This window comes from Gorilla gorilla, chromosome 7 (assembly GCF_029281585.2).
Source record: "Gorilla gorilla gorilla isolate KB3781 chromosome 7, NHGRI_mGorGor1-v2.1_pri, whole genome shotgun sequence".
In the NCBI taxonomy this organism is placed as follows: Eukaryota; Metazoa; Chordata; class Mammalia; order Primates; family Hominidae; genus Gorilla; species Gorilla gorilla.
The window spans coordinates 95,895,906-95,914,774 of NC_073231.2; the positions used below are offsets into that span (position 1 = coordinate 95,895,906).

At 37.9% G+C, this 18,869-nt stretch overlaps 1 protein-coding gene across 2 annotated transcripts in view; it reads left to right on the forward strand.

The window, feature by feature from the left end:
- DECR1 (2,4-dienoyl-CoA reductase 1) overlaps positions 1–17,356 on the forward strand; it is a 50,790-nt gene extending 33,434 nt beyond the window's left edge. For both annotated transcript variants that reach the window (XM_004047259.5, XM_019032380.3), the window contains 5 exons: positions 2,180–2,279; positions 8,065–8,137; positions 10,187–10,333; positions 17,029–17,091; positions 17,190–17,356. In XM_004047259.5, the coding sequence (XP_004047307.2) occupies positions 2,180–2,279; positions 8,065–8,137; positions 10,187–10,333; positions 17,029–17,091; positions 17,190–17,249 (443 nt within the window). In that variant the 3' untranslated portion in view covers positions 17,250–17,356. The remainder of the gene's footprint in view (positions 1–2,179; positions 2,280–8,064; positions 8,138–10,186; positions 10,334–17,028; positions 17,092–17,189) is intronic.
- The last annotated feature ends 1,513 nt before the right edge of the window (positions 17,357–18,869 follow it).

An 18,869-nucleotide genomic window follows, 5' to 3' on the forward strand; every position in this document is an offset into this window, starting at 1 on the left:
AGGCTGGTCTCGAACTCCTGACCCCAGGTGATTTGCTCCCCTTGGTCTCCCAAAGTGCTGGGATTACAGGCATGAGCCACTGTGCCTGGCCTTATTCAGTTAATTTATTGAGAACCTGCTGTGTCCTAGACACTATTGACCGCTGAATGTGCAGTATCACTTTTTAATATAGCTTTTATACAATCATTTTAAAAAGAAATTTAGAAAACAAGAAAAATATTTTATATTTACCTACATATTTACTATTTCTTTCCTTTTGACAATCTCAGTTTCTCTATAATATCATTTTCATATCACCTTGATTTTTGAAGGGTATTTTTGATGGATATGGAATTCAGAGTTAACAAGTTTTATCTTTCAACACCTTAAAAATATAACTCCATTGTCTTCTAGCTTACATTATTTTTAGAAATGAGAAGACAATGAAAATTTTTGTCTGTGTTTGTGTATTTTTATTGCTTATTTTTACCTTTGGCTGCAATTAGGATTCTATATATCATTGGTTTTCAGTTATTGATTATGATAATATCTTGATTTTTTTCCCTGTTTATCCTGCTTGGGATTCATTTAGCTTTCTGCATTGTAAGTTATAGTTTTCACCAAATTCGGAATTTTTTTAGTCCTTATTCAAGTGCTTTTTCTTCCTCTGTGACAAACTATATGTTTGTTAGAATGCTAGATACTGTTCCATAGGTCAGTGAGGTTCTGGGTTTTTCCTCAGTTTTTTTTTCCCGTTTGTCTTTCATTTTGGATAGTTTATATTGCTGTGTCTTCAGATTCATGGATCTTTTCTTCTACAGCTAAGCTTATTTGTTCAGTTTTTCCTTTCAGATGCTGTATTTTTCTGCTTTAGAAGCCATATTGGTTTCTATTTTGTATTTTCCATTTTTCTCATCATATAAATATTTTCAGTGAAATCTTTTAAAATATTTGTAATAGCATTTAAAAGGCTGTTTGTGTGCTACATCTGTCTCCTCTGTCATTTCTGAGACTCTTTGTCTATTAATCATTTTTCTCCTTGTTAGGTTTCTGTGTCTTTTTATGTGCAGTAATTTTTTATTGCATGCTGTGAATGTTATGTTGTTGTTGTGTGTTTGTGTCTGTGTGTATTTTAATTTTCTTTTGAGGTGTATGGTTTTTTTATTTTGGAAAGCTTCTAAATTACTTGTGCATCAGCCTAATCATTTTTAAGGGTCATTTTAAAGCTTTATTTCAGCAAGTATATAGTAGTCTTTACTTTGGGGCTAATTTAACCCTCCTACTAAGGCATTTTTTTTTTCTGAGCTCTCTATTGAAAGCTCTGGATGTTCAATGAAGCTGCTTAGAACTCCCATGTCTCCCAGCCCTATGCAAGCTCTGGGAATTGCATCACTTACAGCTTCCTAGTAGTTGTTCTTTGCCTGGCCTCAATGGAATCTCACACTAAACATGTACAGCTTATTTGTCTAAAGACTCATTGAGACTCCATGCAGCTTTATGGAGTTCTATTAATATCTCTGCCTACTTTCCTCCTTGGAGGAACTCTTAGAAACCTTAGTTTCCTCAGGCTCCCCAAACCGATCTCTATCTTCTTAACTCAGTGTGAATGCCATTTTCTGCTTAGATTCCTCCTCCTCATCCTTCCATCTATATAGTATCTTTAGGCAAAAAGCTAGGGTATCTCAGGGCTTAGTCATTTTCCTTCTATCAGAGTCATAGTCCTTCCCTGCCTGCTGTGCAGTATCTGTATATAATTGTAGCATATGTCTTACTCAGTTTTCTTGATGTTTACAGCAGAAGGGTAAGTTCATTATGGCTGGAGGCAGAAGTCCCTGCTAGTTTAAGTTTAATTCTGATTTATTCTTATTCAAGTAGTACTTAGTTAATGGGAATCCTGACCAGCTGATTATACAAGGTGCAATAGGGGCATGCCTCTGAGATTTGGGCTTTCGTATTGACTCGCCAGGCATACATTCCGAGTAAGTGCAGACTGGGCCATCCTAAATCATAAGATTAGTAGCAAGACATATCAATTTTCTTAGATTATTCTCTCATTAATTTAGAGTGAGTGAAGTTTTAAAAAATACTTTAGTTTTTCTTATACCCTCTTTAATCAGATCCCATTTTTATAAATAATGTTTTCCTTATGTGAAGTGATACAGCTATATAGCTAATCAACTGTATCCTTTTAAAATTTCAGGAGCAGCATTTCTTTCTATTACTACTATCTATGCTGAGACTGGTTCAGGTTTTGTAGTACCAAGTGCTTCTGCCAAAGCAGGTGTGGAAGCCATGAGCAAGTAAGTACTTCCTTGTCAATCCTGTTGCTGAACATAACTAATACAGTTGGTGGCTCAGGGAACTAAATTCCTGCTTTCTGGTGTCCATCCAGAGAAAATTAAACAAAGACTTGGATTCACCATGAGACATACATTTTATCTCCCAGATAAGTCTTATTTGTCTATAGCAGCGCTGTCCTGTGGAACTTTCTGCAGTGATGTAAATGTTCTGTAAATATGCACTATCCAGTAGCCACATGTAGATATTGAACCCTTGGAATATCCCACTGTGACTGAGAAACTAAATTTTAAAAATTAGTAGCTGTATATGGCTAGTGGCTACGTATTAGACACCACAGGACTATAGCTTTTTTGCTGTCCCATAGATCTTTATCAGTGCCATCCCTAACCCCTCTCATAAGCACATCTTTACTCTTTTATTGTAGATACTGTATAAGATTAATGGGACTAACACAGACTATTAGCACTTGCCAAGTCCAGTGGCCTTTTCTCAGCAGAGTATAACTGCTTTTTTTTTTTTTTTGAGACAGGACTTCAGTCTGTTGCCCAAGCTGCATTGCAGTGGCAAAATCACAGCTTATTGCAGCCTTAATCTCCCAGACTCAAGCGATCCTCCCACCTTAGCCTCCCAAGTAGCTGGGACTACAGGCAGGTGCCACAGCGCCTGGCTAATTTTTAAAATTTTTTTGTAGAGATGAGGTCTTGCTATGTTGCCCAGGCTGGTCTGGAACTCCTGACCTCAAGAAATCCTCCTGCCTCAGCCTCCCAAAGTGCTGGGATTACAGGCATGAGCCACTACACCCAGCCATGATTGCTTTTTGAATTTGTCCTCCATTGGCCTTTTCCATTGTCTTTGTTATAATGGGGCTTCTCATCATTTCATTGCTTGTCTGGCTTGCTATAATCATGGTATATTTCTTTACTACCAGTCTCTTCCCCCTGTATTTTGCATTCACATTTTCACCAGAATTATCTTTCTAAGAACATATATGTCTGCTCACGACACTCCCCAGCTAAAAATCTTAGATCATTTCCTGTCACTCTTTGGAATAAAAGCCAGAACTCACTATGGCATTCTAAACAGACTTGTCTCTGGCCATTGTTAATTAATTTATATATTCAATAAATATTTATTGTATACCTTATATATGCTTCGTCCTAGGGATATGATAGTGATGGAAATAGAACAGTCCTCGTTGTTAGCTGAGCTTAAATTTTTTTACTATTCCATTTATTATTTCCATGCTTTAATTTCCATTGAACTGTTCCATGTTTCCCTAAACTTACCATACAGCTTTCATATGTCTATGCCTGAGTTATATTGTTGTTGGAATTTTGCTGTGATGTTTTGCTTACTTCCTTTGGGATGTTTTCTCTGTAATCATTTCCTCCTCTCTGTGCCTTAAAACTTTGTTTAATCCAATCTAGTGAGAGGACAAACACTAATGAATAGATTCTAAAATGAAGGTAATATACCAATGTAGCAGAGAGAGAGAGCAGGGCATGGCGGGCTTTTTTTTTTTTTTTTTTTTTTTGAGATGGAGTTTTGCTCTTGTTGCCCAGGCTGGAGTGCAATGGTGCCATCTTGGCTCACTGCAACCTGTGCCTCCTGGGTTCAAGTGATTCTCCTGCCTCAGCCTTCCAAGGAGCTGGGATTACAGGCATATGCCACCACACCTGGCTAATTTTGTACTTTTAGTAGAGATGGGGTTTCCTCCATTAACGTAACATTAAACAATCTGACTTCCCCACTTGGACCAGAAGAGTCTGGTCCGTAGCTGGTGCTCCATGCTTGTTGAGCTGAATTATGGTACTCTTCTTTTAGTAGTCCCAGAGCATTTTTAATATTTAAGTCCGTAAATACACATTAGTTTGAGATAGAAAGAAATATTTATTCACAAGCTGAATCTTAGTCTGAATAGAGATAATTACCATTTTTTAAGGTCAGGTAGTGTTGGAAATAAAGGATGAGAACTTGACTATTTTGGCAGCATTTCTTCAATGTCAATATTTGTTTTGTGAGGACTCTTCAGTCTTGTTAGAGCTTTTTATCTCATGTCCTTTAAGAACTGATTTGGTGCTGCTTTTATTGTGTTCCTGCATATAATAGATGCTCATTAAACATGTGCCTTCCTTTACAGCTTGAGTTCCCATCAACCTTCTTCTCATACTTTATAGTACACAGTCTTACTAAATAAGGCATTATAGGTTCCCAAATTCTACATGTTGTTTGGGCCCTTGTCCTTTACTCATACTGACCCATATGCCTTGGCTGTCTTCCTTCTCCATCTGTATTAGTCCGTTCTCACGCTGCTATGAAGAAATACATGAGACTGGGTAATTTATAAAGAAAAGAGGTTTGATTGACTCACAGTTTCCACATGGCTAGGGAGGCCTCAGGAAACTTAGAATCATGGTGGAAGGCACCTCTTCACAGGGCAGCAGGAAAGAGAATGTGTGCCAAGTGAAGGGGTAAGCCCCTTATAAAACTATCAGATCTTGTGAGAACTCACTCACTATCATGAGAACAGCATGGGGAAAACTGTCTTCAGGATTCAGTTATGTCTACCTGGTCTCACCCTTGACATGTGGGGATTATTACAATTCAGAGTGAGATTTGGGTGGGGACACAGAGCCAAACCATGTCACCATCCTGCCTTCTTAATCTCTCAGCTCCTCCTTTCCCCTGCCTCTTGCAGCAAACTCCTAATCCTTCTTCACCCATCAGCTCAGAATGTTACCTCTTCAGAGAAGCCTTCCTTGTCACTCCTACTTAGGTTCTTCTTCTTTTAAGCAGGTATAGCTTACATCACACAATTCCCAGCCTAGTAACTAATTCATTATATAACCAGGCTCACCTCTCTTGAGAGGGAGGGACTGCTCATTTGAGAGCAGGGACTGACTTTATTTGAGGCTAAGCAATATTTATAGTATTGACACATGGTAAGTATATAATAAACATTGGTTGAATGAGCAATAATAATGGCTAACATATTGCATGTATTGTTCTTAGCATCTTAACATGCAGAGATAACTGTATGAGGTGGATTCATTATCAGATTACAGTAGTTCTTCAGTATATCAGCTAGCTTAATGACAGTTGAAAGATCATGCTAGCAACTGAACAAATGTATCTGGCACACCTCTGAGCACAGAGAGGATGGCTTTTCCTCTAGGCAGATTTTCTTAACAGGTTGCTCAGTTTTTCATAGGATAATATAGACTCTGCTCAGTACAGTAATTCTATTAAGACATGAAGCAATTTAGAGTAGATACACTATAAATAAATGCCCAGGATAGCTATGGCAATGAACTTTGTCAAAAACATCACTCAGAGAAGCAATTTTTATGTATGTTCTGTCTGAAAGACATACAGCCCACCCATTTCTCTAAAATACGTTCATGGATTAAGTCAGATTAACAGGCTATCTTGAGATTACGTGTACCCTATTCTGTAGAACTGGTTTTACTGAATTGGCCTTTGAAATGATGCTGTAAGACTATTAATGGATGTCTGATAGTTTCATAGAACTTAGCGCATTTTTAAAATTATACTTTAAGTTCTGGGATACATGTGCAGAATGTGCAGGTTTGTTACATAGGTATACATGCGCCATGGTGGTTTGCAGCACCCACCAACCCGTCATTTACATTACGAATTTTTCCTAATGCTATCCCTCCCCTAGCTCTCCACCCCTTGATAGACCCAGTGTGTGATGTTCCCCTTCCTGTGTCCATGTGTTCTCATTGTTCAGCTCCCACTTATGAGTAAGAACATGCAGTATTTGATTTTCTGTTGCTGTGTTAGTTTGCTGAGAATGACGGTTTCCAGCTTCATCCACGTTCCTGCAAAGTACATGAACTCATCCTTTATTATGGCTGCACAGTATTCCATGGTGTATATGTGCCACATTTTCTTTATCCAGTCTATCATTGATGGGCATTTGGGTTGGTTCTAAGTCTTTGCTATTAAGAACAGTGCTGCAATAAACATATGTGTGCATGTGTCTTTATAGTAGAATGATTTATAATCCTTTGAGTATATACCCAGTAATGGGATGGCTGGGTCAAATGGTATTTCTAGTTCTAGATCCTTGAGGAATCACCACACTCTCTCCCACAATGGCTGAACTAATTTACAGTCCCACTAACAGTGTAAAAGTGTTCCTATTGCTCCACATCCTCTCCAGCATCTGTTGTTTCCTGACTTTTTAATGATTGCCATTCTAACTGGCATGAGATGGTATCTCGTGGTTTTGATTTGCATTTCTCTAATGATCAGTGATGAATAGCTTTTTTTTCATAGTTTGCTGGCTGCGTAAATGTCTTCTTTTGAGAAGTGTCTGTTCATATCCTTCCCCCACTTTTTGATGGGGTTGTTTGTGTTTAAGTTTAATTTGTTTAAGTTCTTTAAGTTCTTTGTAGATTCTGGATATTAGCCATTTATCAGATGGATAGATTGCAAAGCTTTTCTCCCATTCTGTAGGTTGCCTGTGCACTCTGATGATAGTTTCTTTTGCTGTGCAGAAGTTCTTTAGTTTAATTAGATCCCATTTGTCAAGTTTGAACTTAGCCCATTTTATCTATTGCAAGGATACAGTGTCTTAAGGAGATTGTTATACTGTACAATTTTCCTGTTGTAAGTCTAGAAAGACTTAAGCCATTTTTCGTATTAGAGACAAATGTGCTTTTCCTGAGCAATTAGCTTGCTTTTTCTTTATGGGTACTGTGGATTGTGTAACTGATTAGGCTTACCTTTTTTGTATAGAGTCATGGGAAGAATAGATACAAATTTGTGATGTGACTATTGCAGTTATATGGAACATCACACACTTCAATACATTTAGATATTAGCCTCATTCTTGGCTCCGTTATATTTCGTTATCCTGGCTTTTCTCTCTCTTTATCTTGCTTTTTTTCTTTCCTTCTTTCTTTCAAATTATCCTGTCTTCCTCATTTGCATTATATGAATTCTTTTAAGCTATTGTCATTATTTGAAATTATGTTAAGTATATATACACACAAATATACATATGAATGTAAATTCCTAAAATGAATTTAGATTTTAAAAGAGCTACCTGTAAAGTAAGCTTTTAAAACAAGTTCCTTTGAAGTTCTTTGTTTGCTATTAGTGTTATATTTTTCTTCAGGACATTAAGCAAGATTTTGTTAGATTCCTATTTCCTTTCAAGTTTGGTTCAACAATTATATTAAAGCCTAGTTAGACATGGATGTGGTTTATATTTTGAATCGATGTACTCTTTTACTCAAATAAAGCACTTGTGATATTACAGACATTGTAATCCAATGTACAGGGCTATGAGTAAAGTTATAATGAACTTTGTAACTACAAGACTGAACTCCAGAAAATGTGAGGGAAGGGCATGAAGCACTCACGTTTTTATGTGAATAATGAATACCTACTCTAAAAATGTATATTGACATTGGACAAAAGTATATATTCTAAACTACAAATGGTAGGTGGTATAGCGTAGTGGTTAAGGACACTAAAATATAAAGGTTAGGTTGTACAGTAGAGTGACTAAGGGTACAGACTGAAGCTAGACCTCTTGAGATTGACAAATTGGCCATATGACATAGAGAAAATGATTTAACCTCTCTGTGCCTTAGTTACAGTATCTGTAATATAGGGAACAATAATACTACCTACCTGTTGGGGTTGTAATCTCTGGCATGTAGTAAGCATCTAGTGAGTCCCAGTTATTACTGTCTTTAACATATAGTATAATATTTCAGAATGTATGTTGTTGATTTTAATTTTTAGGTCTCTTGCAGCTGAATGGGGCAAATATGGAATGCGATTCAATGTGATTCAACCAGGGCCTATAAAAACCAAAGTAAGTTGTATTTTGCTTGTTATCACATTGTGAATGATTAAATAATGAAACGCTGATAGGTATATTCTGGTTGTTGTGTAAAGGACTTTCCAGAGATGCCTAGGTTTAGAGCCCTGGTTCTAGGGAAGAGGCCTTTGCCTTTATTCATTATCGAATATAAGAAATAAGGAGGCGGGCAGGAATATAGCAGCTATGCAATTTCTTCATAATGTCAATTTCAGTGTCTTAATCTTTTGGGATCTTTTATACCATCAATGTTGGCACTTTGTCTGATTTGTTTCAGTGGTCTGTTACTGTCCTGTATTTGTTAACTTTCATGACATTTTAAAGGCTCTTACATTGTCTGACATCCTTTTTTTAAAAAAAATCAAGGAAATGTAACTATATTTTTAGTTTGAGAGATGCTTTGGTAACTTATTATATAGGCTTTGTCTTGCTATAGGTAGGTAGCATTTTCCTTGACTCATGCTTGTGCCCTTTCACTCTCAGTCAATTATGCATGTCATCTAACGCCCACATCTCTCTGATTATAAGTCCTTCTGACAGCATAGATTTCACCTATAAGTAATAATCCTTGTGGATACTCATTGCAACTTGTAATTATCTCTAATGTTGTTACAGATGTTGCTCAGAATATGCACAGCTTCTCTGCTCTCTCATTATCCCAAAATAACTTCACTCACACTTCTCTTGGTTTTCACCTAAAGCAAGTATTTATAATGCCAACCAGATGTAATGTTGAAAGACCAGGCAAAATTTGGTAACTTGTTTCAGTTGTGTAAACATATTAGAAAATAATACTAAGGGACGTTTGGGTTATAGGTAGCTCTGGGTATTAAAAAATAACTTGGAAATGGCCATATTAGTTTATTTAGCAGTTTAAAGGATGGGAAATAGAAATAAAAACTTCCTGAGTGATTGAAACTTGTTGACTATCTTATTCGTCTGACAATTCAATACTAAACAGTCTAATACAATTAGTGGAAAGAAACTTAAAAACATACATTAAAACACATGATTCAGGGTGGCCCTGTCCTAAGCATATCTGAAAATAGGTTTATAGACACAAACGCTTCTCTCCAAGACCCCAATATCTAGGGAAAAATCACCTGCATTTTATTTATTTAACCTATATTTATTGACTGTTCACTGTATCTACGGGTACTGAGAAAGATACAGAAGTATCTCTGAGAAAGTGCTTGCCACTAAGGAGTTTACAGTCTAGCCACTGAGATAGGAGTTGTACCCAAATAATAACTATTTACTGTTAAAGAGATTAAAAGAAAACTGAAGTGTAGAAACTCCCTAGCATGCACTTTTTAGAACCAGGACTGGGACCAGTTGCAACCCCTTGTCTCTGGGATTTATAACCTCCTGGGAAGAACTGGAGGTCTCTCATGGAGTCCTCTGAGTGTTTGTTCTGTCTTATGGCTGCGTTATTGAGGAAAACTGCCACCTAAACTTCAAGGCACTAGTACAGAAAAATCCAGTTGTTTTTATTAATCAGTGCACATCCATAATTCATCTTGGTCTGTTCCTTCACATCATTGACAGAAAGCAAATTGTTTGGCCAATTTAGTTGTAGTTTTTCTCTCTCTAGAATCTAATTGAATTTCTACATACTTGTTTTCTTCCTTTTCCAATACTTTGGGATGAAAGAAAAGGAATTTCCTCTTAAATATTTCCTATGAGCCACTTTTCTGTGTTTATTAAATGAAAAGCCAGTAATACCACTGCCTTTACCACCTAAGCTTGTACATATTTCGGGATACCTTTATATACATTTTTTCATTTGATGCTTATAACAATTTTGTGAGGTAACTAAGATAGACATCCTCATTTTACATAGAAGAAACTAAGATTAAAAGGGTTATATTTTCCAGTGATCTATTTTTTTTTAAGAATAATTTGGTGAAATTCTTTTTTACTTACAAAGCCTAAGGTTTTAAGCTGCATGGCAGCATGCCATTTTATACACATTTTTTCTTGAGTAGGAAAGGAGTTGATTGAAAAACCCGACACAGCCTAATTGTTTTCTTAATTTCTAAGGGTGCCTTTAGCCGTCTGGACCCAACTGGAACATTTGAGAAAGAAATGATTGGCAGAATTCCCTGTGGTCGCCTGGGGACTGTAGAAGAACTCGCAAATCTTGCTGCTTTCCTTTGTAGTGATTATGCTTCTTGGATTAATGGAGCAGTAAGCATTGTTTATTTCTCTTCACTTTTTTTTTCAGGAGTGTGTTTGGGGCAGGGAGGTCTGTTGTGGAACCAATCCTGACAATGCTGAATGTAAATATGATTTAAAATATGTATTTAGTTATAAATAATATAAAATATTATATATATTATGTAGCCTATGACATTTATTCAGTGATGTATTAGTCCGTTCTCACACTGCTAAAGACATACCTGAGACTATGTAATTTATAAAGAAAAGAGGTTTAAGGGAAGTGCAGGGGGTTGGGGAATTCCCTTTCCTAGCCAAGGGAAGCTCTGACAGACGGTACTTGGAAAATCAGGACACTCCCACCCTAATACTGCGCTTTTCCAATGGTCTTAGCAAACGGCACACCAGGAGATTATATCCCGCGCATGGCTCAGAGGGTCCCACGCCCACAGAGCCTCACTCACTGCTAGCATAGCAGTCTGAAATAGAACTGCAGGGTGGCAGTGAGACTGGGGGAGGGGTGTCTGCCAATGCTGGGGCTTGAGTAGGTAAACAAAGTAGCCTGGAAGCTCAAACTGGGTGGAGCCCACCACAGCTCAAGGAGGCCTGCCTTCCTGCCTCTATAGACTCCACCTCTGGGGGCAGGACATAGCTGAACAAAAGGCAGCAGAAACTTCTGCAGACTTAAATGTCCCTGTCTGACAGCTTTGAAGAGAGTAGTGGTTCTCCCAGCATGGAGTTGGAGATCTGAGAACGGACAGACTGGCCCCTCAAATGGGCCCTTGACCCCCGAGTAGCCTAACTGGGAGACACCTCCCAGTAGGGGCCAACTGACACCTCATACAGCCAGGTGCCCCTCTGAGACGAAGCTTCCTGAGGAAGGATCAGGCAGCAACATTTGCCATTCTGCAATATTTGCTGTTCTGCAGCCTCCGCTGGTGATACCCAGGCAAACAGTGTCTGCAGTGGACGTCCAGCAAACTCCAACAGACCTGCAGCTCAGGGTCCTGACTGTTAGAAGGAAAACTAACAAACAGAAAGGACATCCACACCAAAACCCCATTTGTATGTCACCATCACAAAAGACCAAAGGCAGATAAAACCACAAAGATGGGGAGAAACCAGAGCAGAAAAGCTGAAAATTCTGAAAATCAGAGCGCCTCTTCTCTTCCAAAGGAATGCAGCTCCTCGCCAGCAACGGAACAAAGCTGGATGGAGAATGACTTTGACGAGTTGAGAGAAGAAGGCTTCAGATGATTGGTAATAACAGACTTCACTGAGCTAAAGGAAGGTGTTCGAACCCATCGCCAGAAAGCTAAAAACCTTGATAAAAGATTAGACGATGGCTAACTAGAATAAACAGCGTAGAGAAGACCCTAAATGACCTGATGGAGCTGAAAACCATGACATGAGAAATACGTGATGCATGAACAAGCTTCAGTAGCCGATTCGATCAAGTGGAGGAAAGGGTATCAGTGATTGAAGATCAAATGAATGAAATGAAGTGAGAAGAGAAGTTTAGAGAAAAAAGAGTAAAAACAAATGAACAAAGCCTCCAAGAAATATGGGACTATGTGAAAAGACCAAATCTACGTCTGATTGTACCTGAAAGTGACAGGGAGAATGGAACCAAGTTGGAAAACACTCTGCAGGATATTATCCTGGAGAATTTCCCCAACCTACCAACGCAGGCCAACATTCAAATTCAGGAAATACAGAGAAGGCTACAAAGATACTCCCTGAGAAGAGCAACTCCAAGACACATAATTGTCAGATTGACTAAAGTTGAAATGAGGAAAAAATGCTAAGGGCAGCCAGAGAGAAAGGTCAGGTTACCCACAAAGGGAAGCCCATCAGACTAACAGTGGATCTCTCAGCAGAAACTACAAGCCAGAAGAAAGTGGGGGCCAATATTCAACATTCTTAAAGAAAATAATTTTCAACCTAGAATTTCATATCCAGCCAAACTAAGCTTCATAAGTGAAGGAGAAATAAAATACTTTACAGACAAGCAAATGCTGAGATTTTGTCACTACCAGGCCTGCCTTACAAGAGCTCCTGAAGGAAGCACTAAACATGGATAGGAACAACCGGTACCAGTCACTGCAAAAACAGGCCAAATTGTAGAGACCATCAATGCTACAAAAAAACTGCATCAACTAACGAGCAAAATAACCAGCTAACATCATAATGACAGGATCAAATTCACACATAACAATATTAACCTTAAATGTAAATGGGCTTAAATGCTCCAATTAAAAGACACAGACTGGCAAATTGGATAAAGAGTCAAGACCCATCAGTGTGCTGTATTCAGGAGACCCATCTCACATGCAGAGACACACATAGGCTCAAAATAAAGGCATGGAGGAAACCCTACCAAGCAAATGGAAAACAAAAAAAAGAGCAGGGGTTGCAATCCTAGTCTCTGATAAAACAGACTTTAAACCAACAAAGATCAGAAGAGAGAAAGAAGGCCATTACATAATGGTAAAGGGATCAATTCAACAAGAAGAGCTAACTATCCTAAATATACTTTCACCCAATACAGGAGCACCCAGATTTATAAAGCAAGTCCTTAGAGACCTACAAAGAGACTTAGACTCCCACACAATAATAATGGGAGACTTTAACGCCCCACTGTCAATATTAGACAGAACAACAAGACAGAAAGTTAACAAGGATATCCACGAATTGAACTCAGCTCCGCACCAAGCGGACCTAATAGACATCTACAGAACTCTCCACCTCAAATCAACAGAATATATATTTTTCTTAGCACCACATCGCACTTATTCCAAAATTGACCACATAGGTGGAAGTAAAGCACTCCTCAGCAAATGTAAAAGAACAGAAATTATAACAAACTGTCTCTCAGACCACAGTGCAATCAAACTAGAACTCAGGTTTAAGAAACTCACTCAAAACCGCTCAACTACATGGAAACTGAACAACCTGCTCCTGAATGACTACTGGGTACATAACGAAATGAAAGCAGAAATAAAGATGTTCTTTGAAGCCAATGAGAACAAAGACACAACATACCAGAATCTCTGGGACACATTTAAAGCAGTGTGTAGAGGGAAATTTATAGCACTAAATGCCCACAAGAGAAAGCAGGGAAGATCTAAAATGGGCACCCTAACATCACAATTAAAAGAACTAGAGAAGCAAGAGCAAACACATTCAAAAGCTAGCAGAAGGCAAGAAAGTACTAAGATCAGAGCAGAACTGAAGGAGATAGAGACACAAAATACCCTTCAAAAAATCAATGAATCCAGGAGCTGTTTTTTTTGAAAAGACCAAAAAATTGATAGACCACTAGCAAGACTAATAAAGAAGGAAAGAGTGAAGAATCAAATAGATGCAATAAAAAATGATAAAGGGGATATCACCACCTATCCCACAGAGATACAAACTCCCATCAGAGAATACTATAAACACCACTATGCAGATAAACTAGAAAATCTAGAAGAAATGGATACATTCCTGTACGCATACACCCTCCCAAGACTAAACCTGGAAGAAGTTGAATCCCTGAATACACCAATAACACATTCTGAAATTGAGGCAATAATTAAAAGCCTACCAACCAAAAAAAGTCCAGGACCAGATGGATTCACAGCCAAATTCTACCAGAGGTACAAAGAGGAGCTGGTACCATTCCTTCTGAAACTATTCCAATCGATAGAAAAAGAGGTAATCCTCCCTGACTCATTTTATGAGGCCAGCATCATCCTGATACCAAAGCCTGGCAGAGACACAACAACAAAAAAAGAGAATTTTAGACCAATATTCCTGATGAACATTGATGCAAAAATCTTCAGTAAAATACTGGCAAACCAAATCCAGCAGCACATCAAAAAGCTTATCCACCACGATCAAGTGGGCTTCATCCCTGGGATGCAAGGCTGGTTCAACATATGCAAATCAATAAACATAATCCATCATATAAACAGAACCAAAGACAAAAACCACATGATTATCTCAATAGATGCAGAAAAGGCCTTCGACAAAATTCAACCTCCCTTCATGCTAAAAACTCTCAGTAAACTAGGTATTGATGGGACATGTCTCAAAATAATAAGAGCTATTTATGACAAACCCACAGCCAGGGGGCAAAAACTGGAAGCATTCCCTTTGAAAACTGGCACAAGACAGGGATGCCCTCTCTCACCACTCCTATTCAACATAGTATTGGAAGTTCTGGTCAGGGCAGTCAGGCAGGAGAAATAAATAAAGGGTATTCAATTAGGAAAAGAGGAAGTCAAATTGTACCTGTTTGCAGATGACATGATTGTATATTTAGAAAACCCCATCGTCTCAGCCCAAAACCTCCTTAAGCTGATAAGCAGCTTCAGCAAAGTCTCAGGATACAAAATCAATCTGCAAAAATCACAAGCATTTTTTACACCAATAACAGACAAGCAGAGAGCCAAATCATGAGTGAACTCCCATTCACAATTGCTTCAAAGAGAATAAAATACCTAGGAATCCAACTTACAAGGGATGTGAAGGACCTCTTCAAGGAGAACTACAAACCACTGCTCAGTAAAATAAAAGAGGACACGAACAAATGGAAGAACATTCCATGCTCATGGATAGGAAGAATCAATGTGTGAAAATGGCCACACTGCCCAAGGTAATTTATAGATTTAGTGCCATCCCCATCAAGCTACCAATGACGAAAGTCAATTCACAGAATTGGAAAAAACTACTTTTAAAGTTCATATGGAACCAAAAAAGAGCCCGCATTGCCAAGACAATCCTAAGCCAAAAGAACAAAGCTGGACGCATCACATTACCTGACTTCAAACTGTACTACAAGGCTACAGTAACCAAAACAGCATGGTACTGGTACCACAACAGAGATATAGACCAATGGAACAGAACAGAGCCCTCAGAAATAATACCACACATCTACAACCATCTGATCTTTGAGAAGCCTGACAAAAACAAGAAATGGGGAAAGGATTCCTTGTTTAGTAAATGGTGCTGGGAAAACTGGCTAGCCATATGTAGAAAGCTGAAACTGGATGCCTTCCTTACTCCTTATACAAAAATTAATTCAAGATGGGTTAAAGACTTAAATGTTAGACCTGAAACTATAAACACCCTAGAAGAAAACCTAGGCAATGCCATTCAGGACATAGGCATGGACAAGGACTTCATGACTAAAACACCAAAAGCAATGGCCACAAAAGCCAAAATAGACAAATGGGATCTAATTAAACTAAAGAGCTTCTGCACAGCCAAAGAAACTACCATCAGAGTGAACAGGCAACCTACAGAATGGGAGAAAATGTTTACAATCTACTCATCTGACAAAGGACTAATATCCAGAATCTACAAAGAACTTAAATTTACAAGAAAAAATCAAACAACCCCATCACAAAGTGGGCAAAGTGTATGAACAGACACCTCTCAAAAGAAGATATTTATGCAGCCAACAGACACATGAAAAAATGCTCATTATCACTGGCCATCAGAGAAATGCAAATCAAAACCGCAGTGAGATACCATCTCACACCAGTTAGAATGGTGTTCATTAAAGATTCAGGAAACAACAGGTGCTGGAGAGGATGTGGAGAAATAGGAACACTTTTACACTGTTGGTGGGACTGTAAACTAGTTAAACCATTGTGGAAGACAGTGTGGTGATTCCTCAAGGGTCTAGAACTAGAAATACCATTTGACCCAGCCATCCCATTACTGGGTATATACCGAAAGAATTATAAATCATGCTGCTATAAAGACACATGCACACGTATGTTTATTGCAGTACTATTCACAATAGCAAAGACTTGGAACCAACCCAGATGTCTATCAATGATAGACTGGATTAAGAAAATGTGGCACATATACATCATGGAATACTATGCAGACATAAAAAAGGATGAGTTCATGTCCTTTGTAGGGACATGGATGAAGCTGGAAACCATGATTCTGAGCAAACTCTCACAAGGACAGAAAACCAAACACTGCATGTTCTCACTCATAAGTGGGAATTGAACAATGAAAACACTTGGACACAGGGTGGTGAACATCACACATGGGGGCCTGTTGTGGGGTGGGAGGAGGGGGGAGGCATAGTATTAGCAGATATACCTAATGTATATGACGAGTTAATGCGTGCAGCACACCAACATGGCACATGTATACATATGTAACAAACCTGCACATTGTGCACATTCACCCTAGAACTTCAAGTATAATTCAAAAAAAAAAAAGAAAAGAGGTTTAATTGATTCACTCTTCTGCATGTCTGAGGAGGGCTCAGGAAACTTACAATTATGGCTGAAGGGGAAGAGTCATAACTTAACATGGTGGCAGGCAATAGAGATAAAGAGAGGGAGAGAGAGAAAAAAGGGAGACGAGAGAGAGAGAGAGAGAGATTGAGGATTACAATTCAAGATGAGATTTTTTTGGGGACACTGCCAAACCATATCAAGTGATAAATTAATAGATGCAGGTTACCTTGGTAGATATACCTTTAAGATGATCTTCAATATTGGGTAGATATTTGTAATTGTGGAGATGTTAGAAATAGAATTATAAACTGAGTAAATCAATTTAGGTTTAATCATGAGTTTTATCTTTAAAATTTGGGCTTGATTTAAAGTGCCAAAGAGATATTCCATGCAATTAGTATGGGAAAATGGCTAGTGGTTCAGAAACTTTTTAAAAGGAGTTAGTTTCAGAGTTTAAAAATTTGTTTTTTCCAGGTCATTAAATTTGACGGTGGAGAGGAAGTACTTATTTCAGGGGAATTCAACGACCTGAGAAAGGTAATACTTTTGTGTGTATAGTGTAATATCAGCAGCTAGGATACTAAGCTTTAAAAACATGTAAAAAGCACATTAAATTGACATCTTTTTTGTGTTAGGTCACCAAGGAGCAGTGGGACACCATAGAAGAACTCATCAGGAAGACAAAAGGTTCCTAAGACCACTTTGGCCTTCATCTTGGTTACAGAAAAGGGAATAGAAATGAAACAAATTATCTCTCATCTTTTGACTATTTCAAGTCTAATAAATTATTAATTAACAAACATTCATTGAATATGTATTATGTGCCAGGCCAGTGATAGCCATTGTATATTCAAAGATAAATAAAATGAAATATAGTCCTTCAAAACATTAAAAAAAAAAGGAGGCATGGGGAGAGTAGGTAAAGGCTCCTCTTTACGTACTGATAGAGGTAAAAAGTGCTTAGAAGTGCAGAGAGAACAGATCTTTGTGACTTGGAAAATCAGGAGAAACTCAATGGTGGGGGTAGCATTTGAGTTACGTAATATACTATACCTATATTGATAGGGCCTAAAAGAAAGAAATTAGAGGATACACACTAAATATAATAGACTTTGCCTTTCCAGTATACTTCCTTTTCACTGGACTTGTGAATTATCTTCTTTGGGTAACTCAGTATTAACTCAAACCTTTAATTTTTACTAGGACCTATTTGTAGCCAGGCATTTTATTTAGTACTGAATAAGCTATAGCCCTTGCCATTTTGAAATTCATTATCTAGCAAGGTAGTCAAACTTATAAATAATTATTTATGGTACATTGTGATAAGTATTATTCCAGCAGTATTTGAGTGTAGAGGAGGAAGTAATTCATTCTGTCTCCAGAGTTTAGAGAATGTGATGCCTAAGAGATAGCATGCCATCCCAGCTGTAAAAGAAAAATAGATTTCTCTGGGTAAAAGAGGTAAAGAAAGCCTATAAAATATTTTTGTATATCATTTGATTAAATTTCATCTTTGGTTTGACTAATTTGTCATCCTGAAAATCAAATAATAATGAATCCAAAGTCTCAAGTCTACAGAGCTATACTTTTGAGCCTATATTTTTAAAATGTCCATTTTGCTTTCCCAGGAGTCAGTTATAACATGTTCACTAGACTGACTATCCCCATTGCCCAAGTTGACACAAGAGGAAACCAGCTTCCATCTTACCTCATCTGAATAAATCTTCAAAGGAATTCAGTTTTCCTGGTTGAATTTATATGCCACAAGCCCCATGGAAACCCCAATTACATTGACAGTTAATTGTGTACATAAATTACATTTATTACATTTAATTGTGTATATATAGGGGAATGTTATAGGTTTGGAATAAGTGGCCCGACATTTCCAATTATACTGACTTTCACTGGGCTTTTTTTTAGGCTGTTGCACTTTTTCTCCACATGCTTGCAATACAATACTCTCAAAATAAAACGCAGACAGGTACCTAGTCTCCATTTTACCTTTAGTACTAATCCTGTGTATTAGTCTGTTCTCATGCTGCTAATAAAGACATAACCCAAACTGGGTAATTTATAAAAGAAAGAGGTTTCATTGACTCATAGTTCAGCATGGCTAGGGAGGCCTCACAATCATGGCAGAAGGTGAGTGAGGAGCAAAGTCATGTCTTACATGGTGGCCCCAAGAGAGCTTGTGCAGGGGAACTCCCATTTATAAAACCATCAGATCTCGTGAGACTTATTCACTATCACACTATTGTGTTGATATTGTGTTCACACGCCAATAATGATGGTTTATCACTCACTCCATTTCCAAA